The sequence below is a fragment of the Pogona vitticeps genome, chromosome 5 (genome assembly GCF_051106095.1).
Source record: "Pogona vitticeps strain Pit_001003342236 chromosome 5, PviZW2.1, whole genome shotgun sequence".
Lineage (NCBI taxonomy): Eukaryota > Metazoa > Chordata > Lepidosauria > Squamata > Agamidae > Pogona > Pogona vitticeps.
In genome coordinates this window covers 119979464-120002426 of record NC_135787.1, presented here as the reverse complement: position 1 = coordinate 120002426, position 22963 = coordinate 119979464, and the positions used below count along the sequence as shown (strand labels likewise).

Genomic DNA, 22963 nt, shown 5'->3' with positions numbered 1-22963 from the left:
TCACTGGTGTGTTTGTGTGGTAATGGCAAAACCACTTCTTAAATATCTCATATATCTTGAAAACCCTGCTAAGGTCACTGTAGGTTGGATGGTTTTACAGCACATAATAAACTACAACTCCCATGTTTATCTACAAACCTACACAGATTCAAATTCCATTCTGACACGAACACATTAATCTCAGCCAAGTCACCCCTATGTATGTTAGCACACGTGTCTCAGATAAAAGCTTACTCTTATTTCCAGCCAGTTTGAGGGCTCATGGTCCTGAGGAGTTCCCACCAAATTATCAGGTTGAGTTCTTTAATACTGAAAATCTTATTAGTGACTACGCCTCTTGTTTTTCTTGCTTCTCCTGCCGTGTGTGAAATGAAATAATACCATATGGAGAGATCAATCATCACAGTAAAAGCAGGAAGAGAATAATCACAATTCTCTCATGACATTTTTATCTTCTTTCGAATAGGAGGTCTCTCATGAATAATCTCATGGGTTCTGCGTTCAAGCACATGTGCAGTCTTCCAATTCAGGTATGCTCACTTCCTTTGAACATGAGAAAGACCATGCAATGCTGAGGCACACTCCCCATCTCACATAAAAGACAATCCTGCAGGAAGAATATCTTCCGAGTAGAGCATGGCCACATGTCATCGATATAAGCTTTTATTAAAGACAGCTGCTGGCAGAAAAGCCTTTGCAGTCTTCTCCTGAACTGGCGGGGGGGGGGGGGAGAAAAGGATGAGTCCTGTGCTGATGTATTCACAAATTCATAGCTTATACAATCATTGTTACAGATGAAGCTTAACTGCTATAATGACACAGATGTAAAATCATCTTAGGTGGTCTTCACCTTAGAACAGCTTGTTCTGACTTGAGGCTTTAACGCTGCTCATAACCTCCTCTCCCCAAACAAATATGTAGGTACTCTACATATAAACCCCAATAGGTTCCTCTGTGCTCCAGAAAAACATGTGCCCTGAGGTAGACATGAAATTCGATTGAACTTTTTCAAAGAATATATACTGCACTAAGAGGTGGGGGTTCTGTTTATTTTCAACATGTATCAAAGACATTTTGAAATAAAATAGGGATGAATCACATATTTACACCCTTTAGGCTCATGACAACATTAGTACAGTAACCTGCAAATAATTTATTTCAGAAGTGTGAAAATTAAATACTGCTCTAGGATAACAGAAAATCATGAACCTGAACAAGTAATGTACTTTTTCCCCAAAGCAGCAACAAAGCAAATGTGAGGAAAGCTGAATAAAGTTTCATGTCAATCTATTAGAAATCTCTCATTTCTAAGCATTTATAAGCCTCAAAAATATGTGTTTTACAAGAGAGTAAAAACCAGTAGTAGCACCTTAAAGGCTAAGGGATTTATTATGCCATATATTCATGTGGATTCGATCTTACGACTGCAGGTCTTCTGACCTTGCAGCACAGAGGCTTCTGCGGTTTAACCCGCAGCGCCACCACGTCCCTTAGCCTTTAAGGTATACAAAAAAAATGAGTCCCTCCTAGGTGTTCCCTGTAGATTTGATTGCAATCAAATGCTTTCATTACAATGTCATTTGAATTTATGCATTTTATGAAAATGATTTATTCCACCCTTATAAAACATCAAATATTCACCCAATGTCAATAATTCAGTCATGGTTTTCACTTACGTTGAATAGTACACAACAGTCTTATTGAGGTGTTCTGATCTGCCCTGCAGTGAGAAACATGTAAAGGAGAGTAGAAATGCTGCTCCCAAAGTTGTGCTTGGTGACAGGGATCACAATGCAGTCAGAGAACACCGAGCCAAGATGCCGTCCCTGTTCACCTTCGCATATGGTTAATTGTGTGGGGAATGAGAACATCCAAACAGGAACAAAGAGGTAAAGGAAAGGTCAGAGGAGACTTTTCAAGGACTGCAACACTGAAAGTTTTCCCAAACCATTTTGTCCTCATTATGTACCACTGTACTAGGAAACTATTATTTTGAATGGTCAAGAAACCCCTAAGTATTTTGTGAAAGAGCAAAGGATTCAATGATCAAGAAAATGCACGAGGGCTCCAAAGAGAGCAGGGCACTATTTTCTTCCCTCTCCACCATCTCTGAAGTGCATCCTTCCTCCCTCAGATGAAAAACTCCTTTTAAAACCCTTGCATTTAAAAGAAGGAAAAGGGAAGGAAGAAACTGTTACATAGGCAGACCAGCATGGGTACACATAATAGGGTGTGTGCTGTTGTGGCCAGAGTACAAAGAGTTACAAAATTACTCATGGGCCCCGGGGGCTGGGTCCCCCCCCCCCAGAGTGGGAAGCAAACTACTGCTTGGGAAACAGAGCATGTCCCAGAACCAATTTGTAATGTGGCAATTTTTTTTGCAATCTAAGACCTCAAGAAGTATTCTAAAGAGATGTTGCATAAACAGAGATCTTAGATTGATACCGTATTTTTTTTCCTAGATAAGACACACTTCCCCCCCCCCTTATGGAGTGAAGGCAGCAATTTCGTCCCCGCTGGCCCCGTGGGGGGGAGCGTTGCAAGGGTCCAGGTGAGCCTTCCAGGACCCTTGCGACGCTCCCCCCACCCCCCATGGGGCCAGCGCGGGCGAAATCACCAGCTTCCAGGTGGGGGGAGCATCACAAGGGTCCTGGAAGGCTCACTCGGACCCTTGTGACGCTCCTCCCACCCCGGCACGGATCCAGCACCAGCAAAATCGCCAGTTTCTGGGAGTCTTTTGAGGCTGCCCAAGCCTCAAAAGACTCCCAGAAACTGGCGATTTTGCCCCCGCTGGCCCCGTGGAGGGGTGGGGGGAGCCTTGCAAGGGTCCGAGGGAGCCTTCCAGGACCCTTGCGAGGCTCCCCCCCCACGGGTCCAGCATGGGCGAAATCGCCAGCTTCTAGGACCTTTACTGAGCCTTTTAAGCCTCAGAAAAGGTCCTAGAAGCTGGCAATTTCACACACACCCGCCCTGTGGGGGGTGGGGGTGGGGGAGCCTTGCAAAGGTCCGAGGGAGCCTTCCAGGACCCTTGCGAGGCTCCCCCCACCCCCACGGGTCCAGCATGGGCGAAATCATCAGCTTCTAGGACCTTTTCTGAGCCTCTTAAGCCTCAGAAAAGGTCCTAGAAGCTGGCGATTTCGGCCCCCCGCCCCATGGGGGTGGGAGCGTCGCAAGGGTCCGGGTGAGCCTTCCAGGACCCTTGCCACGCTCCCCCCACCCCTGCAGGGATCCAGCTCCGGCGAAATCACCAGTTTCTGGGAGTCTTTTAAGGCTTGGGAAGCCTCAGAAGAGTCCCAGAAGGTGGCAATTTCAACCCCTCTGACCCCTGGGGGGGCAGGGTAAGCCTCCAAAGGGTCCTAGGGTGTGTTCCATAAGATGGACCTCTCCATAAGGCTCACCGATTTTTAGGAGAAGAAAACATTTTTCCTGTTTTCTTCTCCTAAAAATTTGGTGCGTCTTATGGAGAGGTGCGTCTTATGGAGCGAAATATACGGTAAATCCTACTTTAAAAAAATAGTAAGGTTACGTCCAGGTCTAAACTTCATGCTCATGTAATCTGGGCTGCAATCTCCCCCCCCTCCCAATGTCTGGAGGTAAGGGTTCACTCAGCTGAGCAAGTCTTAATTCTGTGTGAAAACATGGGCAATATTTGGCTGTAAATGTGAGTTTTGGATTGTGTCTTACCAAAATAAAGTTATCCACTGTATCAAAAATATTTTCATATTTTAAAAACAGACTTCTAGAGAACCATCTTAATTTACAGTATGAAAATGTCCCAAGCAAGTCTGCCCAGATTTACATCATTGTGTCTCCTCTTGCCTGTAAGACCATTTGGATTTTAATGTGAAGTCTTTGAGCCAGACTTTGGTTAAGAAAGCAAACAATCACGTGAGTGGTTCAATCTTGATCTCATCAGCTGGCAACTCTCTAACCCTCTTTTCTCCAGGGTTGCCCTGTTGCAAAGTGTACACTGATGGGCCCAAACGCAAAATCTTCCCACTGCCGAGGCATTCGTCACCCTTGTAGAAAACGGCAAACTGAAAGGCAAGCAGGGAGCCTGTTTACAACTCACATAAACACACTGAAAGGGGACAAGCAAACACAGTGTCCATGTCACACCTTACCACTCTGGTAGTGATCAATCTGTATACATACAATATGCCAAATAGTTTTTTTAAAGGTAAATGTTGCATTCCACTTGAACTTATTTCAGAAACAAGAATTACATTAAATTTATTTTTCCTTTGATATAAGTGCCTATGAAGATACCATTCAATTGCACCCTGGAATATAAACTAAAATGTTTACCACACTAATCTCAGTAAAAATACAGGAGACCACATATGCACAAGCTGTGTCACTTCCCTTAAGCAGTACAGTAGTGCACCCCATGTTTCATGCTGTGTTGTACGTTACTTTTTTTCAAAGTCCGCATACTCTGAAACTCGTAGTTTTGAGGGCAGGGTGGTGGCGGCTCAAACCAATCTAGCTAGAAACCAAAGGATCGGATGTCTGCAATCCTATGCCTGAATATCTCCACATCCCTCTCAAGATTTCAGAAGGAAACTGGTTCCTGCCAGTTATGAAAAGCCAGGACCTTCCACGCTACAGTTACTCCTCTAGCTGTGGGATGGGAATGCATCTGAAGGTAGGCAAAGACTACCACTTTAGCCTATTTATCCATTTCTAAATGCATGTTTTCCAAGGTCTAAAAACATATATTCTGTCTAGCAACTGCTCGGTCCTTCCCCACCTGAGACCCTCTTCTGGAGGATCCATGAGAGAATCTGAGAATATCTATGTAGAATGCATGTGCTCAATGACTGAGCTAAACCCCCTCCTTCATCATCATTTATGTAAGAGAGTAGGTTCCACTAAATTTATAAATAAAGATCCACAGGAATTAGGCTACAAATCTTTAAAAGAATAGTGATCTGGTGCTATTTCACTGATCATACTAGTAAAATATTGACATAATCTGGTGTTGGGTATGAGACAAAATTGTTGGCAGTCTTCCTGTAAACCTCAGCTTATGCCATATAAACTTGGTAAATTCACAAATTAGCACTGAAATATGAGTACAATCCTACCTCTGATACTTCTTCCTCACTCCAATGTATCTGACTAATAAATCAAACTGTATCACAATTAAGATAGTGCCAAACCTAAAAATTTGAAACTATTGTCTGTTTTTAAAAAACTCTGCAGAAGACTCAGCATTCAGACATCTACATGGTAAAGGCTGCTATCTGAAGCATACTTACTAGGAAATGAGCCCCCGTATGCTTCTACAATATCAATATGCTTGCAAATTTAAAAAGAGAAGCAGACATTAAAGTGACCTCAGGACATACCTGGCCTGGCATAAGAGCCCTTAATGGTTTGACCAATGTCACCCATACTGTCCCATCTTGATTTAATGTTAATGTGCAGGGCACTGAAAAAATAAAACAAAAAGAAGTTAAATCTCTAGCATTTGCATTCTCATCACAATTAAGAGACTTTCTCTAATCTTAATAAATATCAATATGCAATAATATTTGCCTTTTCTTATGAAAACGAAAAGACTCTACCACTAAAAGCTGTGTTAACAAAATCCAATCACCTAACGCCATCTGGCTCTGGAAGCGGAAATAACACTCCATCATTTTGTCCCGAATCAGCTCAGCGGGCGGTTCGTCTGCAATCCAGTGCACTCTGTTTGTCCGCAAGACATCTCTATACAGTGCTGGGTGGTCTCTGGAAGGTGCCTTAACACAACAGGTACAACTATTTCAGGGCACAAACTCAGCATTGTTAACACCAGCGAAGGACTCGGTCACATTGGCACTGGGCAAACAGCATCAGTTCTAATGTGCTAAATGTGAAGGCAAAACAAGCCAAGACCCCAAGATCCACACAGAATTTAAAAAAGAGATTACTGCTTGGCATTTCTATCCCATATATACAATATATTCAAAACACTTTGCAGTCGTTGTTTCACTGACCAATGAACAACACATTAGATATATTTACAAAAAAAATTGTATTGAGCCATAATTCTGCATTTTTACATATTTTAGATTGTGATATTCATGTCTCAGACACTTTAAAATGCCTCACGTTTAACGATGCCATTTTTAGACAAATTTATGACTGGGAGAACATTATGGTCTTGAATCCATAAAAACGTATTGATTTCCGAAAGAACAAAACTGAGATTATACTGAATTTTGTGAAGACAATGACCTATCTTAGTAGAGAAGTTCAATTTGATTCTTCTAAATCCAGTTTATGAATATGGGATATTGTGCTTCTGTATTCAGGAAATAGTCCTATATTGCTGCACAATATCTTGCCCACAAAGCCAGCAGGAAAAAGGATGCCAAGCTTTACATAACAAAGGCCAGCCTTAATGTTGACAACACCAAAGGCAGCAGTCACAATGGTCTACAAAACATTTTCCTTGTGCTTGCTAGTATTCACAAGTGGCACTAAGCAAAGGAAAAATCCCATAACCGGATTCCTCTTTCATCAGTTAACCACTTCTCAACCAAACAAAAAACAATTGCCATGGCTTTTTTGACAAGTGTGAATGGTTGTGAGGACCCAAGAGTATCATGTGGACCATCTTGACTGCTGCCATTGGTGTTGACAACATTCAGACTGCCCTTTACTATGAACTTCTGTGTGTCACTCTACAAATGCCATCCAGAGATGTGAAAGAAAGCCTTAGCTGCTGAACCATGGTTTCTCTATACATATGGGGATTTTAACTAGGATGAAAGCAAAATTTGAGTCCTACTTATGCGTTATTTACATGAACAGGGAAATTATGAGGAAAAAAAGGTAATACAGTTAAACATTTAGCTTCACATGAACAGGTTATGATGCATAGCAGTTGCTGTACCTAAATATTAGGTCCCAAATGTTGATCAACGACATACTATAAGTTTTTAGGCAAGACTAACCAAAATACATTTCAAGATGGAAGTTCAATGGATTCAGTGTAAGAAAATTGTGGGATCTCTTTCAGTGCCTTTGTTAAGATACTAAATGCCAACATCATTCTTCAATTTTCTGTTAATCAAAAGCCAGTTTCAACAAGATGTAATAAAACATCTCAACGCCAACTTACTTAACACCTTTTCTTTCTCCTTTGTATGCAAAAGTTGAAAATCTTGGGCGAACAATAAGAATGTTCTATTCAACAGGAATGACAAACAATAGAAGTATGAACAAACTTACCACAAAGACATCCCCAGAGGCAATATTTTTATCTACAACAAACCAGGCATCTTTGAGGCCTCCTATCTTGGCTCCCTGGCCAAATGTATACAAAAAGAAGCCTAAAAAATTCAAATTACAGGCATCAGACTGTAAACATTCCTTAATCTTTTGCTCAAGTAAATCATAATTTGTCTTCTTTTAATAGAAAACAGATTACTAAATGTTATATATTGTAGTAGGGAGTAATAACATATTACTTCTTCCTAAGCTTCTGAGGGATGAATGCATGAATGTTAAAGGGCCACATATCAACTAACATGTCTTCAATTTCTTAGAATAACAAGGAAGCTTTTATTCACAGATTTTATTGCCTGTCACAGAAATCAAACTGCAGATATGCACTGAACAATGTTGGGCATGGCAACCAATGGTCACACCAAACTTAGAAGCAAAAACTTATATTATTTTATTTTCAACTCTGCATTTTCATATATATTGGTTATTCCTTAATCAGATTAGCCCTGGAGGAGAACTGAAGGACAACACAGAGCTTGAAGATATTAGATTGGACAAGGCAGAGTGAGGATTAGGCACCTGCTCTTTTCTGGACCTTTGGGACCATGCGTTCTAAGAAAAGCAGCCGTAAATATGATGGTACTAAAGGGAACATCCTGGTCATCTGAAGCCTATTTTGTGAAGCAATTGTGGCTGTTGGGAGGATATTGCTATATTTCAGTAACAGGAATTATTATATAGATTGTTATATAAGCAACTTCAACTACTTGACAACTTCTCATTAAAAGAATTCTGACAGCTTTTAAACCCAGAATACATCTTAATCAGATCACAAAGACATCAGAAGTGAAAGATGAAAGGAAACTAGTTTCCTATATTTTACTGCTATCATACTGTTTGTTAGATTTTTCTACAGATCTGTGCTGAAGGAATAAACATTAGAGAAATATGCCTTAATTTATTTTATAATGTAACTGTGTTGATTTTTTTAAAGTTACTTTTATAGTTATATCAGCGTTTCCAACCTCACTGCTTCAGAATGTTTTGTACCACAGGTACAACATTTGTATTTAGTACACGTATTTAGCTTGTAACATGTCAATATGAATTTTTTTTTTTTACTAAAAAGTAACTATTTTAATCATCTAAAGCAGGGGTCCTCAACCCCTGGTCCGTGGCCCGGTAGAGGGCCGTCCCCTGGCAGGACTGGGTTGTGGAGACAGATCTATCACCCTTGCACACACTTCCCGAGCCCCCGCGCATGCACAGGAGTGCCCCCGCAAGTGTGCCCCTGCAAGCATGCCCTGCCTACCCACAAATGCACCCCCATGCATGCATGCGCGCCCCTGCTCCCCACATATGTGGGGAGTACCTTGCCCCCCTGCGCATGAACTCTGCCCCCACAACCAGTCCGTGGTTGGGAAAAGGTTGGGGACCACTGTATCAGAAAAGTAGTATGACTGCATCATGTTTTCCTAAGGAAGAGATAAGCCTCTGCTTTTTAAACATTTTACACCTATGCATTCCATCTTGCAGTCTACATCCATGGCGAAAAATACTGGCACCTTTGCAATTCTGTCAGAAAATGAAACCCTTCTCTCAGAAAATTGTTGCAGTTGCAAATGTTTTGGTACTCAAATCTGATACAATCCCACACAGAAAGCCAAAAATGCACTGGCCAAAATTATTGGCACCCTTAACTTAATTTTTGGTAGCACCCCCTTTGGAAAAAAAATAACTGAAATCAATTGCTTTCTGTAACCACGAATCAGTTTCTTACACCACTCTACTGGAATTTCGGACCACTCTTCTTTTGCAAACTGCTCCAGGGCCTTCAGATTTGAAGGATGCCTTCTCCCAACTGCGGTTTTGAGATCTCTCCACAGGTGTTCTATGGGATTCAGATCTGGACTCATTGCTGGCCATTTCAGAACTCTCCAGCGCTTTGTTTGTAACCATTTCTGAGTGCTTTTTGAAGTGTTTTTCAGGTCATTGTCCTGCTGGAAGACCCATGACCTCTGGTGGAGACACAGCTTTCTGACACTGGCCACTACGTTGCACCCCAAAATTCTTGGGTAATCATCAGATTTCATGATACCATTCACACAGTCAAGGCATCCAGTGCCAAAAGAGGCAAAGCAAACCCTAAACATCTTTGAACCTCCACCATGTTTGACTGTAGGGACTGTGTTCTTTTCTTGGAATGCCTCAATTCTTTTTCTGTAAACAGTGCCATTATATCCTTGACAAAAAAGCTCTACTTTCGTCTCATCTGTTGACTGCACGTTCTCCCAGAAGGGTTGTGGTTTTGTCACATAAGTTTTGGCATACTCCAGTCTTGCTTTTTTATGCCTTTGTGTCAGCAATGGTGTCCTCCTGGGTCTCCATAGCGTCCCTTTTCATTCAGATGGCGACGGATAGTGCGAGCTGACACTGTGTCTGCAGATCAGCTTGAATTTGTTGGGAAGTTAATCTAGGTTCTGTATCCACCATTCAAACAACCCTTCATTGTAATTATTCAGTAATTTTGCTCTTCTGTCCACGTCCAAGGATGTTAGCTACAGTGCCATGGGCTATAAACCTCTTGATGATATTGCGCACAGTGGACACAGGAACATTAAGATTTCTGGAGATGGACTTGTAGCCTTGAGATTGTCAATGTTATTCTACATTTTTTTCTCTCAAATCCACAGACAACTCTTTATACTTAATTCTTTTCTCCATGCTCAGTGTCACACACATCACAAAGTTTGACTCAACTTTTCTCCATCTTAACTGGTTGCAGCAAGTGAGATTACTATATTGCCCACACCTCTTACTTGTGACAGGTGTGTCTAAATTAAAGGAGCATCAAGTGCTTGAAAAGCAATTATTTCTTACAATTTAAACAGGATGCCAATAATTTTGGCCAGTGCATTTTTAGGCTTCTGTGTGGGATTGTATCAGATTTGACTTTTCTTCTCAGCTATTTGTCTTGTTCCAACGCAAACCAAAGAAATGAATATGTGAGTACCAAAACGTTTACAACTGCAACAATTTTCTGAGAGAAGGGTTTGATTTTCTGTCAGAATTGCAAAGGTGCCAATATTTTTGGCCATGACTGTATGAGAAGTGAGTCATTTGAGATACAATGGTACCTCGCAAGACGACGACCCCGCTAAATGACGAATCCGCATAATGATGGCTTTTTGCGATCGCTATAGCGATTCGCAAAACAGTCATTCCAATGGCGGATTTTTGCTTGACGACAATTTGGTCTGTGCTTTGCAAACTGTTTGTTTGCAAGACGACGATCGTCGGCTTCGCAAAATGGCTGCCCTGTGTTTTCCGGACCCATGCTTCACAGGACAGTCATTTTTACAGCTGATCGGTGCTCGCAAAATGGCTTCCTTATGGGCAATCTTCGCTGGATGATGAGGTATTTTCCCCACTGGAACGCATTAAACGGGTTTCAATGCATTCCAATGGGGAAACGGATTTCGCATGACGATGATTTCACTAAACAGCTATTTCAATGGGACGGATTATTGTTGTCATGCGGGGCACCGCTGTATAGGCAACTTCCTCTGCTATTTTGAGAAACTCCAAGCACAGACTTCCAGACCAGATGTCTCTACCCAGGAAACCTCCACCCCGATGCTTAGCAAAATGAAAGCCACCCAGTCTTTCTTTATGACCAGTGAAAACACAGGGCAGATTTACCCTATGGAATCCCTTCCCCTCCAAAAAGTCTCAATTTGCTGGAGGACAAGCCCATCAATTATGACACACTCTCTCTTCTTGAAAGCCATTCTTCTCTTTTTCACATGTCCAATCTAATATCCAGAATTAGTAGATTCCTGCCTTAAGCTCATTCATGTTTATCCTGTTTTGCCATTTACTTTTAAGGGGATTAAAAGATCAAAATTCTGTTAACTTTAGGAAGTACCATTTCCTGATGGTACAGTGGCTAATGAAACACCAAGTGACTGCAGCAGGAGAGTAGTTCACTTCCTGATGTGAAGCTGTGGTGCTTCTGAAAGGGGTTGCAGCTCAAGGTCTACACACTAACCCATGGTTAAATGGGAAAACTCAGGAAGGACAACACTTTACGCCTGCTCCCTGCTCAGGACATACAGGATCAGAGAATTAGAAAATGCAGGTCCCTAAATCTTCCCATTTCACAGCAGGATTTTTCTTTTCTTTTTTCTTTCAAAAGAAAAAAAAAACCTGGCTATTATTCCAAACACAAGGGCATGGGGGTGGGTGTAACAAAAGCAAGCTCACAGAATTGAAATGCTGGGAAACTACCAGAACACTGACACTGCCTACCATCCTTTTCTTAAGTTTAGCCTGTTCCAACTAAGCTTGGTTGCAACCTAACAGATTCTCCCAGGAATAACATATTTTTGGGAGTTGTCTCTGGTGATAATATATAGGGCAGAATTCTTTTCCCTGTTCCATGTGCACAAGGCTGCTTTTGTACACTGCGGGGCTTTTCAGTCCTATCCGATACCTGACTGTGGAGGCTTACACCTCACTGGAATCAACAGAGGCCATCTCCTGCTTCAACAACAAGCTGGAGACAGTGGGACCTCTAAAGGCTTCACCCCTATTAAACTGGAAGTTGGCTTCCATATGGTGCCATGGCTTAACCTTTGAGTGGACACTTAAGACATGCAAGTTATTCAAAGAACCCCTCCTGCTGAACTGAATTGCTGATGTTGAGAATAAATGTTCCTTCGTGGTATTGGGGGGGGGGGGTAAAAGGGCTCATGGAAAACCCTGCATTAGCATACATACGGTACATAAATTCATTTATAGTACTCACAGATGCCCTAAACACAAACAGATGTGAATCAGCACAAGTGCCTGGATTCTGGACACCCTCTCAGGAGTGCAACTACAGGAATGTCATGATAAGCACCTCTACGTTAGCATTTTCTGTTACACTGCAAAACTGAATGATAAAATATCCACTCACCCTTGTGCCTTCCAAGAACCTTGCCGTCTTCAATAGAAACAAAATTGCCTGGACGTGGCTCTAAATACTACAAGATAAGACATAACAAGAGAAAACTCCTTATGTAATATCGATTCCCAGTTCACTTAACAAAACCAACCATGCCAAACTATTTAAATAATAAATACAACACTCATATTTGTATTTGCATTGAGAATCTATAACTACTCACCTCAAGAATGAACTTTTCAAAGTTCCTTTTACCGATGAAACAGATCCCCATGCTCTGCAATACAACAAATGAATGGATACTTTGACTACCGTTCTAGGTATGCTGGAGAGGGGAATAAAAGTTAATCAAGCAAAGCACCCTTGCTTAAAGGACAACATACAAATTCAGTGGCTAAAATCCTATCATTGTTCATGTAAGACTTACATAGTTGGATCTAGCTAATAATAGCTAATTGATCAAGTGCTGGGGCACATCTCAATCAGGTATGTAATCAGGCACTCCAGCCTCTCATCATTTAGCAATGGCAAGTCATACAAGACTTACATAAACACCAACAGCATTCTGTCCAATAAGTACTAATCAGATCATCTCATATTTTCTCTTAATAACCAAGTGTGATCGCATGTTGTACCAGAGGCAAATTAAACAAATATAACCGGCAGGGAGTAGGGAGTGCAATAAAACAGAAAGCAGTCTTTGGCAAATCCTCTGGATTCAGCTTTAGGTTAGAGGTGCATCTGAACAACTGCTACAAACTAGGAAGACCAGCCTAAAGAGATTATCATATTCCTGATAGGAAAGGTTTATTTCTACATTTTTATGATTTTTATTTATTTTCATTATTTTCATTTGTACAACACTTTTCTCTCAATTAAGAAACTCAAGGCAGTTCACAAGTTATTAAAAACACAAACCAACTAAATCATGAGCCAACAATTAAATATAACTATTAAAAAATTATGCTTCACCAGATAGAATGATGGAGCATGTGTGTATCACATGATTACTTATACACAACACAAACATTTTACAGATGATGGTCTCTCCACCAAAAAAGAGTAATGACAGATAGTTCACAAGCTGTGCCACAAATACAGATAGTGAAATGCTTCTGAAAAGTACAGCTGGGCACAAATGGACTCTCAATATTCCCCACACTGTTTAAGCAGAAAAACTAAGAGGACAAGTTCTCCAAATTTTTCCAAAAGAAGAAATTCTGCAACAATCTGTCAAATGTGGGATATACCAGTAGCAGTCATTGCTTAATGCTTAATCTTTTTTTCCTGCTATGAATTTTTATTTTTTCCATTGATCTTGTAAAGGGCAAATACACAAAAATTATGTCCAGGCAGCCAGTACAGTTCAATGCCATGTTAATGCCCTCTATTTTCTACCCTCTGTTTGCACTGTGATGGTCGTAGGAAGGCGACACCAAAAATATAGTGGTTGTTACTTTGGATATCACTCTGTAAAGTAGCCTTCTATTGTGAGGGAAGTAAGAACAAGCAGTATGTTTCTAAAGACATCAAAGTATGCTACTTGCTTTTCTCCAGGAGTAGAAACACATGAAGAGGCTGCTACTCTGCCCCCAATACTATGGCTGAAATCTTGTTGCTTAGTATAGCAAGTCACAACTTGAATAGGCCCAATGAATCAATGGAACTTATGGAGGAGTTGACTCACCAAATCCCCACAGATTCAATGGACCTACTCCAGTTGCAACTTACTACACTAGCCAAGGGGATTTCAGCTCCTGTGTGCCACTGGAACTGTCTAAAATATAGGCTTCCCTTGTGCAGCAACAACAAATGAAGGGGGTTATTATAATAATTCCCGTTAAAATAATTATGCCAAGAGCACGGCCATGACTGATAAACAGAACACATCGCTCTGTATACTACGCTACTATGATGACTGAGAAAGTTGGTTTTCATGCACTAAGTAAGCACTGCCTCATGAGGAGTTTGAACACTAAGTACTGTAGTTAAGTGTTACCGTGCCTCTTTTCTCTGTACAACATGGTGAAGGTGATGTTCTGCAGCAATCTTCTTTACAAAATCTTTTGTTAAATCTCCTAGAGGGAAAATTGTTCTCCGCAAGGCTTCTTGTGAAATCTGACTGAGAAATAGTGTCTGGTCCTTTATGCGATCAGCTGCCCGAAGAAGCTTTACAGCTGCATGGAGACAGGTGAAAAATAGATTCATTGTACTTTGGTCTATAATTTAAATTGAGGTGGAGAGATTTATTTTGGTCCTTCAGGTGATCTGGACTACAACTCCCACAATTCCTCATTCACCCTTTAATGAGCTAATAGGAGTTGAAGTCTAAAGTATTGCAGGCCAAACTTTCTCCAGCCTTGACTTAAAGGCCTATATGAAAAGATAATGAATTTAAGATTTAGAAAAAAAACATGCAGTAGGTTTCTCACTATAAGCATTTGAAAAATCACATTAAGAAAAAAAACATTTATTATTCCTTCTGTACAACTGACTGAAAGTTAAATGACCTCTGACACACACAGAGTTTGATAAAAACTACAATGTTCTTTCACACTCTTCAATGAAGGCAGCAGTTCTACCCACATGAAGTTCTCCCACATGAATGAACCCAGGAGCATTTCAGTGGCAGACAATGGAACTACGTGAGGCTTTCTCCAGCATGAAACCACAGCAGACAAAACATTCATGTTCACAAACTAATTTTTGACCATCACCCCCAAAAAATAAAACAAAACAAAACAAGAAACATCCAACTAGAATAGCCTTCCGCTGCATTCTGGCTTATTCCAGCTAAACGCTATACCTATCAATTCAAGACATCATCTGAATTAACAATAATAATTACTGATTTTCCTTCACAACTTGGGTAACGAACTGGCAGTGGCCTTTTTGGAAAACCATAATGTGAAGAGGAACCGGCAAAAGTAGTTAAACCTAGAAGAGAGCTGTTCCTTCACTCGTCCAAGTCAGAAGGGTTCAGCATGGCCTTCTCCTTCTTCAGTGGTCCAAACTATGACCTTGGAAGGGGCAGGCAAGAAAGTAGAAAGAGAGAGAGAAGCGGGGAGGAGATGGCAGGAAAGGAACAGTCAGTAGTAGAGGGCTTTTTGATGACAGGGCAGGAAAGGGAAAGCAGAGTGTGGGAACAGAAGTGCAGATGGGAGAGTTGAAACCTTTGGAATGGACTGTACATGTCTAACTTAAGAGGGAAAGGTCCTTGGAGGAGGATGGTATGCCCAAACCCAATCACCTACTGGTTCAGCACTTCCCAGTGGTGACTGGGCTCAACACCCTTGTTGCGCAACTATCTGTGCAGTGAGGAGCCAGCCACTACAGAAACCAACTGATCCCATTGGAGTCACAGAAGTTGTTGTTCATACTACACGGTTAAAAAATATTAAAATGTTGACCAGCCTTACTCCGTCTCCTGCAGTAACTTTAGCTAAAGACAAGGAACCGTCTTTTATAAAACAAGAACCCAATCACACATACAGTTTCATATCTCTGTATTAAACTATATGAAATATAACATATGAATTTAAGCAGAGAGCACTTACTATTTCTTATTTCAAACCTATTTCTGAAGAGTCCTTGTGGTTTCTGTATATATTTCTGCTGGAACACTTCATTATCCTCCAGGGAAGTCCTAGCATAATGTCCAGTTGCAATAGCATCTGCTCCTGACCGTGTTAAAAAAATGTTTTTTTAAAAAAAGCACACCATGGTAGAATATACAGAAAGTCAAACTACAGTATCTTAAGAGATTCAATAAGTTATACAGTATAACTTTTTATCATACACCAACATCACAATCTTATTATACATATCTGTATATTTAGAAGTTCCACTGAGTTCCATCAAGTACTTACTACCACCTACTCCCATGTACAGGATTGTAGACTTACATTTTGAAAGGCAATAAGCCAATCTTAAAGTTCTAAGCAAAAGTTTCACAAGAAGCACACTGTATGCAGACACGTGCATTGCTTTAGTTTATTCCTGAAGTTCCTATTTCAAAAAATGTCAACATTTCTTTAGTATTTTTCAGTAGGTGTGCAGATAGCCATAAAACTCACCTAGTTGATCCACTGCATGGTGTAGGAAATAACTGAATTTGATGTGCTTATTACATATAACATCAGGATTAGGAGTTCTTCCCAATTCATATTCATTTAAAAGATAGCTGTAAAAAAACAATTTAACGTTTGAAAATTCAGTACCATTAAAATTCAGTATTCATTAACTGAAACCATTACTGGGTGGATTCCCCAATAACCCTTAGAATATAATTTTACACATATCAGAAGTCTTACTGACGTTATTGGGACATGCTCTAAAGGAGAAGGGGAGCAGGTTGCAACCTACATGTTTTCTGGAAAAGCAAGTACATATCTAAATCACTGTACTTTCACCATAGGAGACAAATGCTAAGCAAAGTACTTTCTCTAACCGGATTTCAATTAAATCAATTGTGTTCATACTCAGGTCTATTTTAAAATCATGATGATAATATGGCAGCAGTTCTAGCATGTAGCACTTATACGGTACAGCTCAGTGCTTCTTATAATGAAGGCACAGAAACACAGCCAGTGGTTGTTTTATACCCTGCACAGATATAATGCTCCTGAGTTCTCTGGAGCAGGGGTGGTCTCCCACCTTGGTGATGGGGGAACCTTCATCCTGTCCTAACTCCTACCTAAGGGGTTAAGATTGCTCTGTTCAAGGGGGTCATCAGTCGGTCCTTCTTACTCCTGACACTGCCACCCATTATGAACATTCAGAGAATTTCTTTTTTAAAAAAAAAAACAAGGATTGAATATTGTAACAGCTCTTGTATTTTCTAGCTGTTACACTTCCACAATGCCTAAAAATGGAAGTGCCCCCATATCTTTGGGGAGGGAAGCAGGGGAAGGAAATCCTGTTGGAAAAAATACTGAGGTATAATACAGTGGTGCCCCGTATGACGACGATAATCCATTCCATTAAAATCGCTGTACAGCGAAATTGCTGTCATGCGAAAACAGTTTCTCCATTGGAATGCATTGAACACCAGTTAATGCGTTCCAATGGGAAAACTACCTCGTCGTCCAGCGAAGATCGCCCATAAGGAAGCCATTTTGTGAGCGCCAATCAGCTGTTTTTAATCACTGTTTTCCGAAGCAGGGGTCCAGAAAACAGCGGGAGGCCATTTTGTGAAGCCGACGATCAGCTGTAAAGACAGTTGTTTTGTGATTAAATGGTCTGTGAAGCACGGACCAAGTCGTCGTCAAGCGGAATTCCCCCATTGAAATGCCTGTTTTGCGAATCTCTATAGCGATCGCAAAAAGGCATTGTTCTGTGTTTTCATCGTTCTGTAGGGTCGTCGTCATGAGGGGCACCACTGTAATGTGAAGACACAGAAAGAAGTGAAGTCCTGTTTTCTATGAAGTCAATTATGAAAACTGAAAATACTGACTGGAGTAGCAGAGAGTGAGGAAAAAAAACTTTCATTAATATTTTCTTATTTACAATAATGAATGAAATTACATTAAATTATAGTGATATTCATCTGTGAATATCTTTTCAATATAGATCAGATCCACAGGCTCGTCTTGAATAAGCATGATTTAGCAGGCTTGCAGACCACTGAGGGACTCTACATACACCATTTGAAAGTCCCAGGATGCATTTAAGGTGGGATGTAAATATAATAAAACAAACTGAAAAACAAAACAATAGAATTTTATTTTATTAATAAATAAAATATATAGAGCCAGAACCAATTCTATCCATAACTAGCACAGAACCATTAGAACATAAAGAACTTCTCAGTCAACACTGATGTAAGCCCCATGGACTTCATTGGATCTGCTCTACTTGGGATTGATTGACATTGTGCTCAGACCATTATCAGCATAACAGCATTAACTCCTAACAGATCATTTCTGAACCCAAAGCGAAACAAGCAACTTAAAATTCATGTAAGCAGGTAACCATAACATTGATTACTATATTTTGCAGTACAGTTAAAGAAAGGAAGTAGAAAAGTATAGAAAAGAAGCTTCCCAAAATTCTGCAGGGCTTCTACACTTGGCATAATCCATCACTTCTATCTTGCACCACCCAACATCCTGCTCCCAAAATATGGGAGACAAGAAGTCTAAGGGCTGGGGAGGGGGGAGTGAGATTGGGGCACCGTAATACATATGCAGAAGGGTGGAGTCCTAAGCAACTTTGAAGCCACTGTCATCATTACCCTTTGCAGACACACTTTATTTTAAGTAATAGTTTAATGACAATTCTCCTACCTGAACACATCATTCCAATATTCTTTTACAAAGGAAACCTGATGAAACGGAATGCCGAGTATCTGACAGACCCTGTGAGCATCTTCACAGTCTCTGTCGGAAGAGCAAACTCCTATTTCATCCACAATGTCCCAGTTCTTCATAAAAACCCCAGTCACTTTATATCCTGTGGAGGATTAGAAAGAACAGAAGCAAGCAGAAATGACTTTATAGGAACTATTACTTAGACCATCCTTAAATTTAAATTTTAAATATTGTCTTTCACCATGAAATGTTTTTATCCTCCTAAGGAAGAATAAAACCTCCATTGTCCTGTCTCTGTTTTATAAGACAGTTCATTGTTAAGGGATTTAAGATTTCAGGAAAATAAGATAGGTCTGTCATGCAATGTGGTCTGTGAGACAGTTCGAAGCATATGAAACAGCGAACGAGAAATGGCTAAGCCCTTTAAGAGCAGGAGAACTCAAGACTTGGGCCAAGGACAGTGGAAGTGAACAAATGGAAGGCCACAGGCATGGATGTGGTGGGATAGAAGAGACTTTGATTAGGAAGAAGTAAAGACAAGAGCACATCAGTGATTATACTAGCACCACGGCCAACGTCTGCTGTGCCCGTGCTAATGGGAGGGATACTGCGTGTAGAAAAATGGCACAGGTTTTTGAACCTGTGATATTAACGATATGTAACCACTGAAAATTTTTAGAACCCTTTCACGTCATGAGATACTATAAAATGTTTTGTGTTCGCATGCAGATGCAGAGAAACATACATCTATGATTTAATTCAGCTGTGATTTTCTGATGAGTGTACAAGTGTTGGAAACTGCATAAAATGTGAAGTCTTGTGCGAAGCAGAATTTTGGATAACTTTCTAATATAGTTTCACACAGCCATCATACACCACTGAAAATAGATTCACTTGATCCATTTGTATATTTTGTATGGTTACTAGTACAGTATATGAGATTACTTTGGGTTACGTGCTATTGAGTGTCTGTGGTTTGTTTTGTTGTTGCGCTGGTTGTTGTAACCTAATGCTTGGCATGTTACTGCCCCACAGGCATGGCTATCCACCACCAGTGGCATAGCCTATAGCAGTGGCGGCAAACCTTTTCCGGGCCCAAGTGCCAAAATGGGGGGGAGGGAAGCAGCAGCTGGCGGGCCACAGCGGAACCAGGAGTGGCGGCGGAAGGGGGAATCCCGGGCATGGAGGTGCCTCAAGACCCCACGCTGGATCCGCTGACAGCACCAGCTGGCCCACCGCCTGTTGAAGCGCCAGCACCGCAGCTGCAGCCGCCGCCTCAGGTTTGGCTGCGGGGGGGGGGGGGGAGTAGTTATCCGGCAACTTATGGCTCGCATGCCCGCAGAAAGGGCTCTGCATGCCAGCGGTGGCACACATGCCATAGGTTTGCCATTGCTGGCCTATAGCATGTTTTCCCTTGCCCAAAATGTGTGACATACTCTTTATATGAATCAATTTGACACATTAAATCTTGAAGGAAGCTACATCAGATGAACAATGTATACAAATTTCTGATCTCTACTACGTGCACTCCTCCTGCTGTTGTCTCACACCCTATTGTGGTGGTGTTGAGACAACAGTGAGGTAGATGGAGAGAGGCACTGGACACCTAAAAGCAGCTCCATTAGCATGGCTGTCACTGGGCATAGTAATAGCACCATCAAGAACTGTATGACGTGCTCTTATCATTATTTCAAAGCCTCCTATATCTTGTCCACCGGCCAGCAGAGTGAAGCATTCAAATGTTGCTTTTAAAACCCCCAAAGCACTTCTTTCTTCCAAGAAATGGGAAAGTTAACTGTTACTGTTTATGAATGGTAACCAAAACTGTAACCAAACAAAATACAGTAGTGTAAGCACCAAAAAGGTGCAAGCCTGTGGCTAGACTACTATCCAAGAATATTCCACAGAACAGACAGGAAGCCGCTTCACAGCAAACACTTAAGACTGCAGCGCACACTATGGCTTCACAAGGAGGAAAATCTCGATTAACTTACTATCGATCACCTGACGTGTCCCACAAATCTACAATTCCCAGAATACCAAGGGAACCCAAATGCCACCACCGGGAGGCTGGATTCAGGCTCCAAGCCCAAACACACTTCCAGAGGGAACTTCATTGGGGATTTATTCCGAAGTAGATGTCCGCAACCCCAAGCTGGTCGTATCCTATGCACAAGGCAAGCCACCAGAAGCGCGAGTCCCGGGAAGAACGACACCTGAGCCCCCCCCCCCTTTCAGGATAAAATGAAGGACAGACTTTCTGCAGTCGTTCCAAAAGGTAAATGTCTAGCACCGATTTCCGCGTGAGGGGCCCTCGGACGCCTCCGTGTCGAACAGAACGAGGACACGGAGAACGCGCGAAGAACCGGGGAGGAGCGGCTCGGGGAGTGGGGGGGGGCTAACCGGGGCCGGGGAAAAGGAGCCCGCTAAGCTCCCCCTCCTCTCCTCACCTCTCTGCCGGAGCAGAAGGGCGGCGACGGCGCTGTCCACCCCGCCAGACACGGCGCAGACCACATGGCGGCGCGCGGCTGCGAGCATGTTCCTGCGCCCTTCACACGGCCGGCGGCCTCCCTGGCGCGCACCCGCTTACTTGCTCGCTCGTTCGCTCGCTTCCTTCCTTCCTTCCTTCGTCCCGCCCTGGGCTCGTCGTAAACGGGGCGGGGAAGGAGAGGCGCCTCCTCTGGCCGGAGCTGAGGTCACAAAGCGGGCTCTTCAGCCGCCGCCGCCGTCCTCCGGCTCACTTCGGTCGGACGGGTGAGGGACGCGGAAGGGGGGGGGCGCCTCCGGGGCCTAAGGGTGCTTCCTGGGGCTCCTGGGCGGCGTTGTGGGGCCTGTGCGTCGGGCCTGCCGCCGCCGCCTTGTTTACACGGCTTCATTGTACCAAAGAGGAAGCTGCATGAGCTGAGCTTGGAAAGCCGGTGGTGCCTTCCTCCCCTGCCCTCTTTCCTGAGGCAGGCGTGGGCAGGACAGGTTCCCGCGCCGGGCTTAGGGGAGCTCCAGCTTCCCGTGTAGATTGCAGGGTGGGCTCCCCGTTGCAACAAGAGCGGGTGCCTTTCTCTGGGCTGGAGGTTTTTCAGAAGGCAATTGGTTTTATCATTCCCCGGAACTTTGAACCATTTCCATCCTGCGCCTTTGGCACGGAGCCGGGTCACCCCGGGATCAAGGAAGGGAACCAACCAGCCCTTGACGAGCGCGCAGCTTTCAAACCTCGGGCAGACCTCGCACGCTTGAAGGCTCCTCAATAGAAGTAGACGACCCAAGATCTTGCCTTTAATTCAGGCATGGGCCCGACTCCAGGGGCTGAGGGCAAAGGGACTAATTTGACCCTGTGCTTTACGACAAAATATGCTGTACTGCAATACGTATATTTTAAGTTTTTTTAAAAAAGTAATATTTTTAACCGCAAGTCACCTCACAGCCAATTTTTTTAAAATTACAGGAGGGGCATGTTATACCCTCAATACAAGTGGGGAAAGTGCCCCTTAGGCAGCACAAAGGAATTTTCTGAGCCAAACGACCTTTCAAAAAAATATTTTAAAGCTTATTTTGGGGTGTGTGCCTGAAGGGTCAGAAAGAAATGGGACACTGACAGAATGCTCTTGCAAGCCACAGTCCGCTGCTCCTGCCTCAAATGAAAAGCACTCGTATTGTTAGCAAGTCTTGCATGAGCTTCCTATCTCATATTTGGGTGTCTCCAAAGTGTTAGGTGAATCCACTCAAAATCAAAATGTCTTAAATTGATTTTTTAAAACAAAATTACATGCATCTAACAGATCCACTACTGTACTGCTAATTTCAGAAACAGGAACAGTGTAGCGTGCTATAGCAAGTCCAGCTTAATGAAATAAAACGGTATAATTTTTGTGATCAACTCTTTGTTTTCTGACATACTCGACTGGTAAAATGTGAGCAGAAAAGGATCAAGAAGTAAAATCAAAATGTGTGGTTACCATGTTTAGTAAGAGTATCTGACAGTCACATGAGCAGGCTGGGAGAGAAAAGACAGATTGGTTTATCCTGACTTTACTACAGCTGGTTGCAGTTCCTATGCTGGCTATAGAGAACAGGTTTTGATCCATTTTATCCACATAGAAATGTAGCCTAATAACTTTTAATAACTTATTTATAAGTAGAATTGCATGTACTATGATCCTATCTAAAAGCAGAAATCCTACTTTAAGTCACTATTTTTCAAGTATTACTTGAATTAGGTTTCTGTCTGCAAGGGAGGGCACACCTAGTACCTTTATGATTAAAGTTAGTAAGGCTAAACTATAAAAATGATTTGTTGCCTTTTTAAAGTACGTAAAGCAAAGTAATATGACAAAGAGGATGCCTTCACGTCAGTGAGTTAATTCTAGAACTTAATTACTCTGGACTGAATTGCTGTTAAAATAAATTGGTAATTTTCCTAAGGGATGTTTAGAACTGAGTTGGTAGAATCAGAACCTTCATCCTTTTCCTTATTTGGTTTCAC

At 42.0% G+C, this 22963-nt stretch overlaps 1 protein-coding gene across 1 annotated transcript; it reads right to left on the bottom strand.

The window, feature by feature from the left end:
• Window positions 1–3150: 3150 nt before the first annotated feature.
• TRMU (tRNA mitochondrial 2-thiouridylase) lies at window positions 3151–21113 on the bottom strand. The gene is made up of 11 exons (XM_020797004.3): window positions 20937–21113; window positions 18463–18628; window positions 16252–16358; window positions 15733–15855; window positions 14180–14352; window positions 12399–12452; window positions 12188–12254; window positions 7228–7328; window positions 5606–5750; window positions 5355–5437; window positions 3151–4037 (listed from the first exon to the last, which is right to left on the bottom strand). Exons 1-11 carry the CDS (start codon window positions 21022–21024, stop codon window positions 3885–3887), a joined length of 1260 nt encoding a protein of 419 aa, XP_020652663.3. The 5' UTR covers window positions 21025–21113; the 3' UTR covers window positions 3151–3884.
• Between the last annotated feature and the right edge of the window lie 1850 nt (window positions 21114–22963).

Bases quoted from the DNA above. Each gene is read 5' to 3' on its own strand.
- TRMU (XM_020797004.3), bottom strand. From the start codon at position 21,024: ATGCTCGCAGCCGCGCGCCGCCATGTGGTCTGCGCCGTGTCTGGCGGG. The intron at 14,353-15,732 runs GTAAGTGCTCTC...GTCTCCATGCAG, and splicing joins TAGGTTTGAAATAAGAAATA to CTGTAAAGCTTCTTCGGGCA. The intron at 4,038-5,354 runs GTATGTCCTGAG...CTTGCCTTTCAG, and splicing joins GGGCTCTTATGCCAGGCCAG to TTTGCCGTTTTCTACAAGGG.